At 31.6% G+C, this 18,904-nt stretch overlaps 1 protein-coding gene across 8 annotated transcripts in view; it reads left to right on the top strand.

The window, feature by feature from the left end:
* LOC127731964 (furin-like protease kpc-1) overlaps positions 1-18,904 on the top strand; it is a 183,784-nt gene that overhangs the window by 15,348 nt on the left and 149,532 nt on the right. For 7 of the 8 annotated variants that reach the window (XM_052240902.1, XM_052240901.1, XM_052240908.1 and 4 more), the window contains 12 exons: positions 301-504; positions 956-1,059; positions 3,016-3,125; positions 4,616-4,733; positions 6,473-6,780; positions 10,451-10,507; positions 12,842-12,951; positions 13,425-13,498; positions 15,217-15,392; positions 15,912-16,029; positions 16,597-16,613; positions 17,588-17,698. In XM_052240902.1, coding sequence (XP_052096862.1) covers positions 301-504; positions 956-1,059; positions 3,016-3,125; positions 4,616-4,733; positions 6,473-6,780; positions 10,451-10,507; positions 12,842-12,951; positions 13,425-13,498; positions 15,217-15,392; positions 15,912-16,029; positions 16,597-16,613; positions 17,588-17,688 — 1,497 coding nt within the window. In that variant the 3' untranslated portion in view covers positions 17,689-17,698. The remainder of the gene's footprint in view (positions 1-300; positions 505-955; positions 1,060-3,015; positions 3,126-4,615; positions 4,734-6,472; positions 6,781-10,450; positions 10,508-12,841; positions 12,952-13,424; positions 13,499-15,216; positions 15,393-15,911; positions 16,030-16,596; positions 16,614-17,587; positions 17,699-18,904) is intronic. The other variant, XM_052240907.1, reaches the window with a different exon arrangement.

Genomic DNA, 18,904 nt, shown 5'->3' with positions numbered 1-18,904 from the left:
TTTTTGGAATCAGTGTGAAAGAAGCTATCATATAAGACCGAAAGTGACATTTACTTCACCGGAAGTAGCATATTCTCTCCCTTATTTCACTCAAAAATATATATAAACCATTTATTTATTGCATCAGCATAAAGAAACTGATGATAGGATGCCTATTTTAACTTTGAGTAATCGGGAACTAGCTTCTTTTCAGTAACCTTGAAAATTGATGTGGACAGACCTTCAATTGTTCTCAGAACAATTGGTTTTTAATCAACTTTTTTGTGCTTCTTGATACGCACATTTCTTTTTTAATTCCAGGGAAGAAACGGAAAGGGCGCCATTTACATTTTTTCAGCTGGTAATGGGGGATTGGATGATAATTGTAATGCTGACGGTTATGCAAATAGTATATACACAATAGCTATTACCAGTGTACAAATTGACGAAAATGCATGGTACTCTGAAGTGTGTGCGCCTGCATTAGCAGCGACATATGGTGGCAGTAAACAGGATCAATATTTGGTAGGTGATTTAATTTTTGAAAGAAAAAATAAAAACCGTGGATGCTAACGGCGTCATTATTCTGTACGCGTTTATAATTAACCTACACCTATTTTTATTTATCTATTGATCATCAACGGAGCAATATGTCGTATTTGAACACAAAGAGCAGACAAAATGTTATAGGGTACTGTGATGCCATTATTTGTTGCAGAGAACTGTGAAAACACTGTTTTATTCTCCATGGAATTCAGAAAAGAGCATTAAAACATTGATACATTTTAGGGTTAAAAAGTATTCATATAAATTCAAATTTTCCATTTATATATTTATATTCAAAAAAGCGATGTCTGTGATCTTCTGTATTGCATAAAAGCGGTTATATATTGTGCTTTTGTATAATAAATATTGGAAATGATATTTTATAATATTATACAAAACCGTTGATCTTGTAATGACTTGTATATTTCAGACAACAACAAAAATTAAGTCAGGTTGTACAAACGAAGGTATTCAGGGAACTTCTTTTTCAGCACCTATTGCATCTGCAATTATTGCCATGACACTTGAAGCAAAGTAAGTTCTACACTTGAAGCAAAGTAACTTCAACATTTCTATTATCGAATATAATCTCTATAGAATTGTTGATTATTATGAGTATCTTCATCGTTATCATTTCAAAGTAGTTCCCGTAGTAAATGAAATAAAAATGACACACATAATAGTTTTGAATAACCATTTAAGATAATGAACACCTATCTTACGTCGTCTTATTTGAATTTATAAACTTTTCTTTCTTTCTTATCATAATGTCTAAAAAAAGCAACGGAAGATACCAAAGGAATTTTAAATTGATAATTCGAAAAAGAATTAATCAACGCCATGACAATAAAAAACCTAAAAACTTCGAGAGGACAATACGTCTTCAAAGAAAACAAAACATTGACCAACAAGAACTCAGCCAAAAATGGAGGTGATTTCAAGTACTTCGGAAAGATAGGCAACTCCTAATAAACACGTGGCGTCCAGTGTTTTGCACATGTGAAAAGTAAAATCACAAAAATACTGAACTCCGAGGAAAATTCAAAAAGCAAAGTCCCTAATCAAATGGCAAAATCAAAAGCTCAAACACATCAAACGAATGGATAACAACTGTTATATTCCTCACTTGGTACAGGCATTTTCTTATGTAATTTGGTTATTAGTCTCACTCGATGATTTCACATTGGGGGAACAGAGAAAAAGTATCATATGTTTATATAGCTGGATAAATATCGAACCCCGTTAATTAAGTGCTATACAACCTTCCAGTGAAACGCCTTCGAAACTTACCACATGAGCCAAAATCTTAAAATATTAATTAAATTAGAAGACGTGGATATAATTGCATAGGAGAAAACTATCACTGCAGACCAAATGACTAAGATACTAGCAAATAAAGGTCATCATAAGGCCTTCAACAATATACAAAACATATATTGCTTAGCAAGTTATAAAAAGCCTTGACAAGGCAAATACAAAACAAGAAAACCTATGGCTTGAGTAAGAAACGACACATTTGAGGGGGAAATGAGATACAGTAACAAACGACAACTTCTGAATTATAGGTTGATGCTTATGGACAGGCATATATAGAATGTGGCGTAGCTAATCATGTTTTTGGATGCCATATTCTCTTCTAACTTGGGACAACATTAGAACAAACTACAAAAATCAGATGAAAAAGGGTTTGACTCATCATTGATAAATATCTTACTAATGTGTGTTTCTCCTTACAAAAGGAGAAACTTCTAACTCTATCGGTACACCAGGGTTGTTTCCGGTTTTTTCTTAAGTTTGGGTCAACTTGTTCGATATCTTCATATATATTTGATGAATGAGGATGTCTTCTAGTTTTCCTTTTTTCACGTTATGACGTGGGGTCGATTTCAACGCTTTTGCGTTGCTCTGAGTACCATAATTGTTTGTCTTTGTACGATTTCATGGTGGGACAAGGTGGAAATTGAAAAAAAAGTTGAACATGGATATAATTGTGTGTTAGTTTCTTTTTGCTAATAGATATAAGAAAATGTGGTATGAGTGCCAATGAGACAACTCTCCATCCAAGTTAAAATTAGTAAAGGTAAACCATTATAGGTCGCAGTACGGTCTTCCACACGGAGCTTTTGCTCACACCGAACAGCAAGCTATAAAGGGCCCAAAAAATGACAAGTGTAAAACCATTCAAACGGGAAAACCAACGGTCAAAACTATATAAAAAACGAGAAACGAGAAACACTTATGAACTACATCAACAAACGACAAACAACAGATTCCTGACTTGGGACAGGTGCAATCAAATGCAGCGGGTTTAAACGTTTTAAACGTTTTAATAGGTACCAATCTTCACCCTTATCTGAAACAATAGTGTAACATCACAACATAGAAAGACCCACTATAATATATCAATTGACTTAACTCAAAAGACATATTAGTACAAGTGAACATACACTGAACGAATGTTTCAATAATAAAAACAAATTGAATTTGCAGTCCAAATCTGACATGGAGAGATATACAACATCTAGTTGTGTTGACTTCAAACAGGAAAAATTTCATTGATACCTTTTCTGATTGGTCAACAAATGGAGCTAATCAAGAATGTAAGTTCAATAACTATCTATATACCTATCCTATAGGGAGCTATGTCCTTTCCGAACGATAGGGCATTTCCTTTAAAAAAAAATTAAAAAAAACAACACCCGTACGATACAAAGCTTCAATGAAAAGGGCTCCAATGCATACAATAATGACCTGTTTAATGTCATTTTTCCCCTGATCAAATGCTACTACAGTTTGTTAAAACATTTAATACTTTCAGTTGTAATCGATTGTTATTGATAAGTTGTGGTTTTCTGTTAAATGTTCATCGTAAATATTTTATAAAGCTTTTAGAAAAAAATTGCGGTTTTCTTATTGTTATAAATATAAACCATATAATATTCTAACATGATTCTCATTTGTTAAAAGATAGATTGTACCTCCAGGAAAAAAACCTTTTTTTTTCGAAATTGTTGAAAAAAATTATTTGCTTTTACGCGGTAAAAAATATGACAAATGTTTAACAACCCCTATAATATAAAGTTAATATTATAGATTACTTACAAAATTACCTGTAATATTCATATACCGAAAAAAAAACACTTTGTTTCTTGCTTCAATTACTATAAGATTCTAATTTAATTGGACACTAATCGATAACGTATTAATCTAGAATAGTTTTGTTTCACCATACAATTGATCCGTTAGACATTTTTATACCAAAATGCATAAGAAAAGAATATCCCAATCTGATGTGAGGATAAACTTGGACGTCATTCCCAGCAAATATTGAAGAAAATATTTTTGTACGATATTTCCGTTAGATAATGCATACTTTAAGGTTTTTCTTTTGGCAAACATAACCTGGAGTATAAGAATAACAGAACCTTTCAAAAACACATTCTGAATAATATATGAGGAAAATACGTCAATGACTTTACATTTAAACAATAAACAATATAAAGGTCAATGTGCGCTCTTCAACAATTGGTAAGTACCAGTACTATTTAAATTCGTTTTAAAGACCATAACCATAATAACACAACTAAATAACGAGTTTAGAATTATGGATGAACAAATTGTGCTATTTTTGCATTTTTTGGTTGATAAAACCTAGACCCGATAAAATCTACATTTGAAATCGAGGAACTAATGGTCATTAGATTATTTTTTTATAGGAATACATTTGTTTTATCTATTTAAACGAAAATTAAAGACAAACATAATATTACTCTTTTCATTCAAATAGACCTAAATGCGTGAATGTGTTTGTTATTAGACTATATTAATGTTACAGGTCTGTGCATGTACATTTATTATGTTCGATATTGCACTTTTGGAGGTAAAACGTACTTTAAAGTAAAAATCAAAATATATCTTCTACAGAACGTTTGGTTGCAAATTTAGGTATTGTAGTTCTCAATTTTAAAAACATGCAGACGAAACTTTGTAGATAGTAAATAATTCTGAATCTTGTTCATTCATGATTTAAAATTTATTTTGATATATTTTCCTCTTTTTATGTTGTATAATTTGTAATTGTTATGGTTAGTTAGTCAGGTTTTGGGCTTCGGTCTTATGAATGCTGAGACTATGGTATCTGTTGGTTCTCAATGGAAATCAGTGCCACAACAACATACTTGTGCTTCAAGGAACAAATTTCCATATATGTAAGTATTTCCTGTGGTGTTATATCCTTTTTTGTTTATGAATATTGCATTTCTGTATAAAAATGCACATACAAGTATGCCTTGCATTGTGGGTAATGCGTGCACAGAAGGAGACCCTTACAGTGTCGACAAACCTGATCCCGATGATCCGTTTGGAGTTCATGTAATTCAGGTATATTTTGTTTACCTTGCTTTTTATGGTCTTATTGATGTTATTGGATTTGAACATCTGTAAACTTATGTTGCGTCTATAAACTACAAATATGCATTAGTCAATGTACAGACAGACAATTGTTGGAGTTATCGCATGAACTGTAAACACACTAAAACTTTGATATGGTTAGCATTTCAAGTATCATTTGTCAAGTGACCAAACCATTGATAATGTCGCATAGACAATAGTGGGCTTATAAGATATTACAAAAAACATAAATATATTTAGTAAAAAGACGCAGAAGATACCGAACGCACATACAAACTCATAAGTCGACGAAATACGGACAATTCCAGTCGGTAGCTAATTGAGAAACTTATTCCAGATGGTGACAGAGAGATGGTTTTAGTTTTTCCTTGTCGCCTTACTTAATGTTCTTTTGCGTTGAGAGAAAACTTCTTTTAAACTCACCTCAATGAGTTTTCTTATATTGGTGCTTTGTGTCGTTTTGTTATTTATGTTTTATGCTTCGTGCCGATCTGATTACTAGTATTTTTCAACTAATTCTTATAGTTTGTTCTTATGTTGTGTTGTTACACCACTTGCGCGCTCAGAAACATATCTAAACCAATCAAACATTAGTAAACCAATTTTGATGAAACGGTCATAATGATCTTAACAGCTATTAAAAAACTGAACAATAAATGATTAAGTAATTTTCGGTCTTTCTGTTATTACAAAACGTATCTACTACGGTAAATTCATTATCGTTATGAGTGTTCAGAAGTTGTTACTTGCCTGTTCACATTAACACCATATTGAATTGTCTAAAAACTACTGAACAGTACTGAATAGAATACATGTTGATTTTCTGAATAGAACTGAATTATCAGGTATGGCTAGGTCTGAACATTGCTCGAAAGACTTCAGAAGATTTTATGACTAAAACCAATTTACTACTGATATTATCTATGTGTTTGCCGCAAGGCATTGGCCCGAAACCCAGTGGTTGTCGGTTGCTGTCTGTCATACTTGTTTTTTTATGTTATCAAATTGAATCAGATTGTTGGTTTTCTTGTATATAATGTTTCTCATTTTGTCATCTCGTTGGATTTTATAGCACGCAATGCAATTAAGGTTCTGCTCATTCTAGAAAGCTGTACGACAGTGTACGATGACATATAATTGCTTACATCTACATTAATGATCTCTAATGAATAGTTCTAACACTTGAAATTACAACACATCTCCTTATTTTTATAGTACTGTAGTAATTACAAAACAAACTAAATCCTATCAACTTTAAATCTGCTGTAAATATTTTATCCTGGTTCTAGGCAAAAATTATTATGGCATACTTTTTGACAGATGTACGATCTCCTTTAAGACTGAGTTTTTTTTATCTGTTCTTTCGTTTACCGACTATTACCAGTTCGTATAAATGGATAATGCATACATTTAAGTGTTTTATGTATCATTTTAAAGGGACATGACAATTTTAAATGATGAATATGATTAAATGCAAATAAAATAATAAATTAAAATCGTACAAATGAGTCAATGTGAACAATATTGTTTTTTTAAGGACTACAACATCTACAAAATCGGATTTAATTGATATTACTGTTCAACAATGTTCAGCAATAAATTATTTGGAACATGTACAGGTCATTGTAACATTTTCGTATACAAGATATAGAGGTGGTACTCAATTGTATTTAATTTCACCTGCTGGTACAAAGAGCAACCTGTTACACCACAGGAAGGAAGATGCAGAGGATAATTTATCTGCTGGGAATCTAAATTGGACTTATATGTCAGTTCATTTTTGGGGAGAATCTCCGATTGGAAATTGGACCTTGCAGATAAGTTCAACAATCCATTCCGTTAGAGGTAAAACCTTTATTTATATCCAATAAATATATTTCCCGTATCCATGGCGTCACATTGTATTTTATGACGACTTCGAAAAGACTGAATACGATAGATTCAATAATACATAACATCGAATATTAAAATTCTTTTTTTTTATTTGGTCATTATTGAATTATCTATCTAAAGTTGTGTTATGTGAAAAATTTGTTACATTAATTTGATACTGATGAGTATAATGCAGAACAAAATATGCTTCATAACATATTGTATACATGATTTTATACAAATGTAAATTACAAAGAGTTGATGCGTTTTGATAAAGTTCACACATGACAGACAACAACATAAACAAATCTGGAGACGTGACTACATCTTATGGCAAATTCTATACCAACTATATCTTATGGCAAATTATATACCAACTTTACACTTTGCACTTTGTAAATACAGCTGTTTCTAAAACCACGCCTCTTTTGGGGAGATATATAATATTCATAAATAATTAATAGAACTGTTCCCGGATATGATCTCTATATTTCATCTCTTAAAGACATAACTTGGGAATGTTACCAGTAAATATACATATTCATATCGATCAAGTTGAAGTCTGTGGAAATCTTTATTTCAGGTTGGGGTAGTATAAAATTTTAATGTAAGATAAAACTCTTCGAAGTGCGGGGCATATAAACGTTGAAAATATGCCACAGCGTCCTATATTTTGACCTTTGAAAAAAATAGTAGTGAATATGAACTTTCCATTCTGGGATATAACTTTTTTCAAAATTTCATGGTAAAAGTTTTAGCCCTGAAAGGAGTTCCTTTGGGAAATTGCATTGTTCATATTTACAGAAATGCAATCTATAATTGTCTTCTGACATTGTTTTACATCTTTATTTTTGTATTAATATTGTATTTATATTGTGTCATAAATAACATGCATTCGTTCAGTTTATATTTAATTGTTTTTGTTTATTTGTCTTTTTAATCAGGTTAAGCCATTTCAATTGACATTCTATTCATCGAACTAGAGATAAAGGATACAGGTTAAGTCTGCCTCATATCTTGACTTACATCTAGAAATTGACAATGAGGGTCGGTTGAAAACAAAACTTTACGACGAAAGAGATGATTTCAGCTTCCCAATTGTGAACTTTCCATTTCTATGTAGCAACATTCCCACAGCGCCTGCATACGAAATATATATATCTCCCAATTGATACGATATTCTCGGGCTTGAATAGCCTATCATGATTTCCTTAATAGAGGGTTGCTGCTCACAAGGAAACTATTAAACCAAGAGTTCCCAATGGTGAAGTTAAAACGAGTTGGTTGACCGTTATGAAATATATGTTTCACAGATTATATCGGTTATGTTCCTTATAACGTAACCACAATCCCTTTCCCTTTTTACGAATGTGGCCTATCGAATTAGACTATTTACCGATATTATAATAACATGAGCAACACGACTGGTGCCACATGTGGAACAAGATCTGCTTACCCTTCCGGAGCACCTAAGATCACCTTAAGTTTTTGGTGGGCTTCGTGTTGCTTACTCTTTAGTTTTCTATGTTGTGTTTTGTGTACCATTATTTGTCTGTTTGTCTTTTTCTTTTTTAGCCATGGCGTTGTCAGTTTAATTTCGATATATGAGTTTGACTGTCCCTCTGGTATCTTTCGGCCCTCTTTTAAGGTGTTTTTTATGTTATAATGTTACACTACTTTTCAGGTTAAGGTGAAGGTTAACGCTTATTAAAATGTGCAATTAACTTAAGAGAGGGTCCTGTTGTTCAGTGTTTGTCGTTTTTTTGATGTTTTGAATACGTTCTTCTCGTTTCTCGTTTTTTTATATAGATAAGACCGTTGATTTTCCTGTTTAAATTGTTTTACACTAGTAATTTTGGAGCCCGATATAGCTTGCTGGTCGGTGAGGGCCAAGGCTCCGTGCTGAAGGCCGTACTTTGACCTATAATTGTTTACTATTTACACATTGTTACTTGGACGGAGAGTTGTCTCATTGACACTTATACCACATCTTCTTATTTCTAAAAACAATAAAAAATAACACAAGAAAATGTCTTAGTCTTTAGTTTTCTATGTTGTGTCATCTGTACTATTATTTGTCTGTTTGTCTTTTTATTTTTGGCCATGGCGTTGTCAGTTTGTTTTCGATCTGTGAGTTTGACTGTCCCTCTGGTATCTTTCGTCCCTCTTTTAAGACATTAAAAAGACAGTTGAATTAAAAAAAAATAACGAAATTGAAGTGGTGTTTCCAATTGTATATAAATCAATCTATCTATTAAATGAATTATCAAAATGAAAACATTTAGTCTAATTTTAATGCTACCATTTGTCATTATGACGAGATTACAATCTTTAATACTTTGAAATGTTCTGCTCAAAAGAAGCATTACTTTACAATTATTGACTTTTGATGAGGTTGATACAAAAATCAACCACAAAGATATGATATTCACGGCGGAGGCAAACGGCCGAGAGTGAATGTCATATCTCTGGGGTTGATTAATGACTTTTTATCCTTCTCCAATTTTCTAGTATTTGCTCATGATATTTTTCAAACTGCTGCTTTTTTATACTAAATATATCATCAGCTTTAGCAGTTGTTAACTTTCAAAAGTTGAAATTTTCAATAAAAATTACTGAAAAAGTACATGAAAAAAGAAGATCAGAAAAAATATACCGAAAATAAGAAGGAAAAATATATCAAGAATTTGCATGGCGTCATAAATCGACATCATTGACGTTGCCTTGGAATATTCATATTTAGGTACAAGTTAGCTGTTCCAAATGCTATATTAATGGGGCACTAGCTACGAGATACATAAAATACATTAAATTATAATTTTTATTTGTTCAATCATTAATGAAATAATAATTCGCTATTAGCAAGCAGTATATGGTCCAATTTTGTCAAAATAAGCTAAGAAACATCGATAATGAACTATTCACTTGCAAGTGAATAATTCAACCTCATTAAATCCGTATTCATTTGAACTTCATTTTAACCCCTTAATTAGAGATTGATTATGCATGATTGATGCGTGTTAGGCTATAAAAAGAAAAGAATGTCAACTTTGAAGGTGAAACAAAGTTAAATCATTTGAATGACTAACTCGATCCAAAAAAAAATCATTCTTATACAGGTAAAATAGAAAATTAACTTATTTTTTAACCTTAAAATTGAAAAAAAAGTGGACATAGAAAAATCCATTTCCACGAGATCCATATATCTACTTATATTTATTTTTGTGTTTAAAACGTGCTATGTGACAGTCGGTTGTTTTGGGGGTCATCTTGATAGTTGATAAGATGGCGTCTAGACTTAAATACACACGAAACAAAGCTACATATTATCGAGCCTAAGCCCTGTTAACTGTTTATTTTAGACTTTTTTTTATTTGGATAAATGTTTTACATTGTTATAAATCTAATATTAGAATTTGAATCAAATCGGTGAACGTGAAATTGACAGCTAGTGCCCCTTTAACCTCTCGTGATTTTTCAGTGATAAATATAACGTTTCTTCAAGACGACTATATATGCTCTAAGCCAATGAAATTAGAACGAGAATGTTTTTAGTTATATAGTAAAAAAAGACATAAGCGTATGGCATGTTTTGTTACGATATTTGTACAGTTCATTGTAAGGACGTTCTGTATTTTTTCAGTAAGATTAGATAGGTGGTCCCTGAGGTTTTACGGTACTACAACAGATCCTTGGCAGAGTAAGTTGTATTGCAAAAGAGCTTTATTTACAAAAAAAATAAAAATCAATAATCATGTTAGAATTGGCATTAAAGTTTTGGTTGTATTTCTTATGCAAGGTTGTTCTCCTCTCACCAAATTCGTTTGATTACTCTTCTTCCATTGTCTGTAACATTTGTTATCAAAATATTCTTTTCCAAAATAAATTAAAACAATATTCAATACATTAACAAACAGTAAGCACAACCTAGGGATAAAATGCAGATTATTGTTTGATAGCGTGAACACCCTTATAGACATAGAAAGTCCGACTGGGTGAATATGCTCCAAATAATCAGATCTTTCTACTTTGGATTTTTACCCAAATAAACTCAGGAGTTATTGCCTTTAAAGGAGAGTTTTTTTCAATTGAAGAAGTTTTGCCTATTCACTTGAAAACCATTGTAGAAATATAGATTCCACCACTGCAACAAGTATGTTACGATATTTCTCCACTCGAAACTGTTTAAATTTAAATATTTAAAGCGCGAGGATTGCCGAGCTTTTTAAATAAGTAGAATTTAACTGTAGAGATGGGAGAAATATCGTAATACACGGGTTATAGTGGTGGAATCTGTTTCTCTGATGATTTTTATCCTTCCTTTTCAAGATTTGCAGAAAGTTGTGTTCTTTATATGTGACGTGATCAGGCATGGTCGCCTTTTTTCATGACGTCACAATAGAAAATTCAGAAGAAACCAAAGAAAATTAGACGTCATAATTAAATTTCGACCAATCTTTTGCCGAGAACAGATATTTCACTAGTGAGGAGAAATATTTTTCTCATACCGATCAAGAAATGTGAAAAAAGCACAAAAAATAGAGAAACTTGAAACACAAGCACGATCAGCACATTCACAAAAATATCATTATGATTAAAACCTTAGATTTACCCCCTTATTAGGGTAGTTACCAATAAATAGTGACCCTTAAAGAAATTAAATCTTACTTGTTATTATTTTGAAAAGTTTAGACCAAACAGTTTTCAGCAAAAATTATCAGCAATACAAAATTATAATTTAAAAAAAATCAATATGAGAGAAATGAATAGTTTTACTCATTTTAACTTTTTGTAATTTTTGAAATTATTATAGAAAGACATAAACTGTTAACATCAAATATTTATCTACAAAATTGCTGAAAATCATTACTGACACTATAAATGGACGGTTTATAGTTTTCTGTTCTTCTTAAAGGACAATTGTTGACTCATTTTTTAAATTTGCCATTTTATCATGAAAACTATTATAGATTAACAGAAACTGGCAGCAACTGGCAGCAACAAAAACGACCAGCAATACCAGATCTACAATAATGTTAAAACGATGTAAACAGTTCATCCACTTTCAATAGCCTTGTCTGCACTTCAATTACGGTGTTTGTCTTTACATTTGTACACATTTAAGTATTTTGCCTTTCACTTCAAAAACTATCACAGATGGATAGAAAGTATTTAGAGCTAAATGATAAGCAATACATGATCTACATGCCAATATGATTAAAATTTAAGTAAACTACAAAAATGAATTATTGTTGTAATGTTAGATTGTTTCTCTTTTGGTGGTTATGCGTTATGTATTTCCTGAAAACTTTGATAGATATATTATGTAAAAAGAAACATCAAAAAGTAATTAGGGAGGTCAACATGGTCAAGACTTGGTAGATATTGTACATATTTTGTATCCTGACTTACCAACAATCAATAGTGCATATTTTTTCCCGGTTGAACAATTCAGCCTTTTTTAGTATTGTTTCTTACGATAAATTCCAAATTCATTGCTGGTCCACGGTTAAGAAGGGTGAAATTTCCTCAACGTGAACTTTTATCATTATATCAGTGAAGAATTTCGCAAAATTCAAATCAAGTTGGTCTCAATTTGTTAAGAAACAAATCTAAAATCGATTACAAAATAAAAAAAAATATATAAATATAAAGAAAAATAATAATCATAGAATAAATGTAAAATGTGATGAAGTCAAAATATATTGTATTGAAAATGTCAACAAAATAAAGTCAACAGTAGTTTTTCGGTGTTCAACAGTCATAAATCGATTGAGAGAAAACAAATCCCGGTTACAAACTAGTACCGAGGGAAACACATCAACTATAAGAAGACAACAAAGGAACAACAGGAACACTGAAGTGCAAAAAAAACCAAACATACATGCATAGAAAAGAACTATTTGATAACAACATCCAAATTCCTGACTTGGTACAGGACTTTTTAAGAAAAAATGGCGGGTTGAACATGTTGAACCTAGTTTAATGTTTAGGCAGCAAAAATATGCTTAGTTTATATTCTTGTATATTTCAGCTGCTATCTACAGAGTGGTTCTTGTAATTGAGACATCAGCCTATCAATCTTCAGACATAACTACTTTAAACAATCCATCATCCGACCAATTCAAAGATGTTAAGGCAGGAGTATGTACACTATAACAATAACTTCCAATATCTACAATATCCATTATCTCAATTATGACGAAACGAACTCGATTGTTTTTTTACTTCAAATGACAGTCACACAAAAAGTTGGATCAGCGGACTTTTCAACTTTCAACAATCGTACAAGAAAATGTGACCCTTTAGATAGAAAGATTAAAATTTTGTACGGCAAACGCGAATGCCGTCTACAAAATATTCATCAGTGATGCCAAAATTAAAAAAAAAACAAACAACAAAACTATTAAGTTCGAAGTTGAAAGACTCTAATTTCGAAAGGATTTGCCAGATCCTAGCAAAAGTAATCTATTCCTGGTTAAAAAATCCACAGTATTTCGAAAACAGTTTTGAAAAATTTTGTAAACATTTAATCTATTATCCTAACCATATTCATGACATTCAATTATTCAAAATAAAGTACATTCACCTTTTGTTTCTATTTCTTATATTAACAGCTTGGAAGATATTGGTCCACCATGCTTGGAACAAGTTTTTATAGTACAGCTATAAATAGATTAACACCAACTGAGTACGTAACGATACTATCACTTATAAAGATATCAATCATAATTATCACATATTGTAAAGTTGCTGTCTTATTGGTCTGAACTGTACATGTCTTTTAATTAGTCTCCTACCGATAAATATAAGGTATGAGCACCGTGCATTCGTCTGTCCTTAATACAAAAATAAGAAGTTGTGGTATGATTGCCATTGAGACAACTCTCCACCAGAGACCAAATGACATATAAGTTAACAGCTAAAGGTCATCCTGCGGCTTTCAACTATGAACAAAACCCATACTGCAAGTCAGCTATAAAAGGCCTGGAAATGACAAAGGAGTAGGCCCAGTAAGACCCCTTTTTGGCCCCAAAATATAGCAGTTTTACAAAATTGTTAAAATGTAAATTTTTAGCTATTTATTGGAAAGAAGAATACTTCTGTTACATAAATATGGGCTGTTTTTGACAATACAATGCACATGTATCGGGTACTTGCATCATTAAGTCATGCTAAATTACTGAAATCTTCGAAATTTTAGCATTTTGGGTAATTTTTAGACGGTTTCCGTCTGAAATGGAAGTGGCCGCATTTGTGTTCATTCTTAATATTTAAATGTAAGTTGTATTCGATGATAATACATAACATAATTAAAGGTTGAGAATTAACACGGATGCGGCCACTTTCATTTTTGACAAAAACCAATTTAAAAGTGACATATTATGCCATATTTGATAGATTTGTCATATTTAATCTTAAATTTGAGAGTCTTTAATGACTTAATCAGTTCAAATCTTTCGCATAAACTAATTGAATCGACTGAGGTAGACACTTAAGTGTTTAAAAAGTGTCCAAAATCTTTCATCAGATGAACCTGAATTTTGAGGCCAAAATCGGCCCTTACCAGACCTATTCCTTTATAACAATTTAAACGGTCTGATTTTAGTACAAACAATACACACAACACATATATATATACACAAAAAAAACGACAAGTATTGAATTACATGCACCGCACTTGGGACAGGAAAATACAAAATGTGACGGGATTAAATCAATTTGTTAAGGGGAAGATCCTCCCCCTCACCTGGGAATAGAATGAGTCTTCAGTCTGTATTTTTAATCAGTTTATTATACATTCGGAATAAAGTCATGTTAAGGCATATACCTCAACTTCACACTGCTTATTAGTATAATCTTTTAACACTTTAAAAATACATTATCATTTTGATTTGGTTTGAAATTATTTTTTTTATTTTCCTTCGTTTCAAATATCTGAAGGAGTTTAAGGTTTGTGTTCGTCAAATATTATAAACAATGATATGCAATTTTCGTATGCAATTTAACGTTACGTACATTTCAAAAGGTTTGTCTCTATGAATATAATTAGATAAAAGATAATATTTTCCTCTTCATCATGCAACTTGACAAAAGATGTATTTTTATTAACCCTTAATATATATACAAACCTATATATTTTGTATATGTTTTTAGCTTCTCCGAAGGTCTGTTCTGATTATTCCCGTGAAGGTAGTTTAAAAAGTTCAAATCGAATAAAATGAAAACTTTTTTTTTATTTGTTAGTACTGAAACAACTGTTAGTTTCCGACTGCATGCAATAACCAATTGTTTCGAACACATCGTTATTTTTTTGATTACAAGATATTGGATCAATTTGTTTCTCCTAACTTTTGTACATACTATACATAAAACATAAGCTTTATATGTCTCTTCATATTTTTTTAGAAAAGGTTATATTATTGTGGATCAGAAAGTATACACAAACGAAAACAGTGTGGGATCATTGATAAAATCTTGTTACGACTTGGTGAATAGTGAAGAATCGCTTAGATTTGGACGTTTTTTGTCCTTAAAAGTATCCACTATTAATATTACAAACTATGAAGTACCTGACAGTACAGGTAAAACTGCTAAGCTTGTTTTGAAATGAATAATTAATATTTACACAAAATTAACTGAACTTACACAAATTTTGCTAAAAGCAACATAAGAAATATGCGGTTTTCCATGAACACCATTTGAAGACATCTACATTTTCATTGAAAATATAAAATATGAAGAAATATGACACAAAACTATTTTATAACATTACTTGTGGAACTGAGCGACAGGTAGTTTGAGTTAAAACCATAGGCCATAATATAATAAAGTCAATTATTTACGCACGTCTTTGGTTGTCTCCTGTTAGCGCCCTCGCCGCCAACGCAGATCGTTTTTGTCCCAAAGTCCTACTGCTTGTGAACTCGAACGTGTGATTTGGATTTAGTATTTTTATAAATGAGAGTATTTTCATTTTCATCATCATTAAATTATTCTGAATATATCTTTTTGAAAGACAATAGAGCGTATTAATCGATACATCTAGAGTTCAACATATAAACAATTTGTAAGATTTTCATATCTTTGGTTGACCTTTTCAGTGGAAATATCAAATCTGACACAGACAAACGAACTGTGTTCCATCCGCACAACATTATCACCATGCAGTTCTAAACTTAAATGTAAAGTTTTAAATGGCAAGCCATCGTGTGTCTCCAAGTAAGTATAGATTTGTATATTACTGAACAAAGTAGTTGCAGAACTGAATTATGAATCTTTGAGATGTTAACAATTATCATGTCACCAAATGCCCTACTGCTATATTATTAATAAGAAATTAGAAAATCCTGGGAATTCTTGACTCAGTTTTTATATAAGCAAAAACGGTACAAATGTTTATTTTGTTTCGTAGTCATGTGAGCATGTATCTTCCTTTAGCCTATGCTAGTGCGATACATTGAGCAATTCCTTTTCATTGCAATATTTGATGTGATTATTTAATGACAGAGTATATTTTTTCTTTCATAGTTGAATCTGTTACAGATTTTGTTTTATATTCTTGTAATTGTCAACGTCAATTTTTATAATAATGATGTTTATATTCCTTTTACTAGTACTGTTGCACGTTGCAAAACATTCAACCAATATATTTTACAATGCATGCAAATATGTGGCTTTTTGTGCTTATCATATGAAATTACTACCCCCAATAATACATTTCTTGTACGTGTCCACTTATTTGTATTGTTTGCTCCAGCAAATACTGGTAATCAATTTTTTCTGCAGGTCATCCGCTTCAACAGGTATGTATATGTACTACATTTATCTAAGTTGTGTATTCATTCGTAATTCATCCGCAAATATACATGGCGTAAACAATGGAGAAAAAATACCAAGGGATCAATCGAAAATTCAATCAAAACAGACAAGACCGTGAACATAGATCAATACGACGATCAGACAAACAACAATAACGAATCATTACATAGGAAACAAAAGACTAATCAACACGAACCGCACCAAAAACAAGAAGTGAACTCAGGTACCCCGGAATAAAACGCAATTCATGTTGCATATGTAGAACGCGTCGTGTTGGTTTAGAATATCTAGATCGGGTGATAAATTGTCATTTGTGAAAAAAAGATTAACGGATGACTATATGCAAGTAAATGAAAATTATAGACTTTAAAAGTCGATACAGTGAACAAGAAAAAGGCAAAAGGAAAAATATTAGAACATTTACATTTGTTTTTGCTGCAAACTATTCGCTGTTTTTTTCATGGGTGTTAGCAGATAACCTCGATTTGTGATGTCCAAATAACATAGCACATTATGTTCTAACTCATCACGCAGCCTCGATGGCCGAGTGTTCTAGGTTGATCATCTACAGCAATTACTAGCCTGTCAACACTGAGGTTGAAAGTTCGAACATCTCTCTTTGTAGGTGCATTCGACTCCGATCTAAAGATTTAAGAGAAAACCATGAATAATTTACTTTTACACAGATCAGGCTTTTAAATTCTGCATATATACACTATATCTTAAAGTTGGTTTTGAACAATCATACAAATTACTCATTGTATCTATATCTAAACACAAAATATATCTTTGTTGGAAACAAGCTTTTGCTCTTCGACTTTTTTTCTAGATATTAATGGATACACAACGGAATATTTTAGTCTCAATTAACATTCCTAAATGTTCAATATGTATTTTATTATGGTAGTACCATAATTCAGTGTCAGGTTTAATTGCATAAAAGATTTAATTATCTTAGTTAATAAAGGTGCTATAATTGGAGGGGTGCTCGGTAGTATCGCTACTGCATTAGCGTTGGCTGGTGCATTCTATCTATATTGGAAACAAAGACGGGAATAGTTGAATCAAGGTAAAACAAACGTATTGATATTGTTATGTAGCTAGGGAACGAGTTCAGTTACTGATATTTTATTTCTAACAAGTTTTAAGAAAATTGCTTGCTCGTTTCTTATTACAAAAGTATATTTGTTAAATAGTTTAGTCACATGAGAGATTGTCATCATTACATACTTTTCAATCCATACATTTAATGAATTTGTAAGTCGATGGAAGTAGATTCAGTTTGGATTATCTTTCGTTTACCAGATATATCGCAACCGAAAAAAAAAATAACTCGTATGTTCAATCGTCCAATACCAATGCATTATAAGTATGACAGTTTAGTCCGATATGCAGATGAAATATAATGTATGTTAAAAATTCGGACTTTTCTTTTCGGGCTATGCCCTGACTGATTTTTTTTTAAATGTCTTACTTGAGAATTGAGAAAAAGCTCGGAAACACGTTTTTTAGTATATTTTGGAAACAAAATAACATTAAGTTCAATCAGGCAAAGTTTAAACATGACATTGTTTTCATTGTATAATTGTATAGTTATGACAATAACTGTATCATTTTTATTGCACCACATGTGCATTTTGTTATTTAATTTATCGTTCAGTGATGCCCAAGGCCCAACTATTGAATCAATCAAAGCCTAATACACGGATGAGCTGATAAAACAAAACAAAACAGAACTAAAATGAAAGTCAAACCCGGACCAGGAATCAGAGCTATGAAGATACATTACTCAATCTAAATATGTTCAGATGATTTGCTTAACAGTACATTTCAATACAACAATATCTCAATTTTCATAGATCCAAGGGAAGTAACCGTTCACCATCAGATGCATAACAATCTGCTTCAACGAATTTGATGAAACGTGTTGTTTTTGTCCGTATCTTCTTAAATTTTTTTAAAAAGAGGCTGTAGTTTGATATAGAATCTTAAGGGGGAAACTTAAGGCAAAATGATACATATTTTAAGAATAAAAGTACTGAGTGCCACCCTTAAGGATGCGACGGTCAAACACATCTGTTTTAGTAGTTGTGATCCGCATCCGTAGTAAAACTCCATTTTCAACCGTCAAATCCTCAACTGACAGTGGCAACTCTTCTAACACAGTTAAATTACTCTTTTTCCCAATGCAATGCTTTTTAAATGAACAAAATCAAATATTCGAATTATTTCCGAAACGCCGACTGTGCTTTAGCAACCAGATTGCCAATGACTT

The sequence above is a fragment of the Mytilus californianus genome, unplaced genomic scaffold, assembly GCF_021869535.1.
Source record: "Mytilus californianus isolate M0D057914Y unplaced genomic scaffold, xbMytCali1.0.p SCAF_21, whole genome shotgun sequence".
Classification (NCBI taxonomy): domain Eukaryota; kingdom Metazoa; phylum Mollusca; class Bivalvia; order Mytilida; family Mytilidae; genus Mytilus; species Mytilus californianus.
Note: the sequence above shows the minus strand (reverse complement) of the source record. Positions and strands in the feature narration are given on the sequence as shown.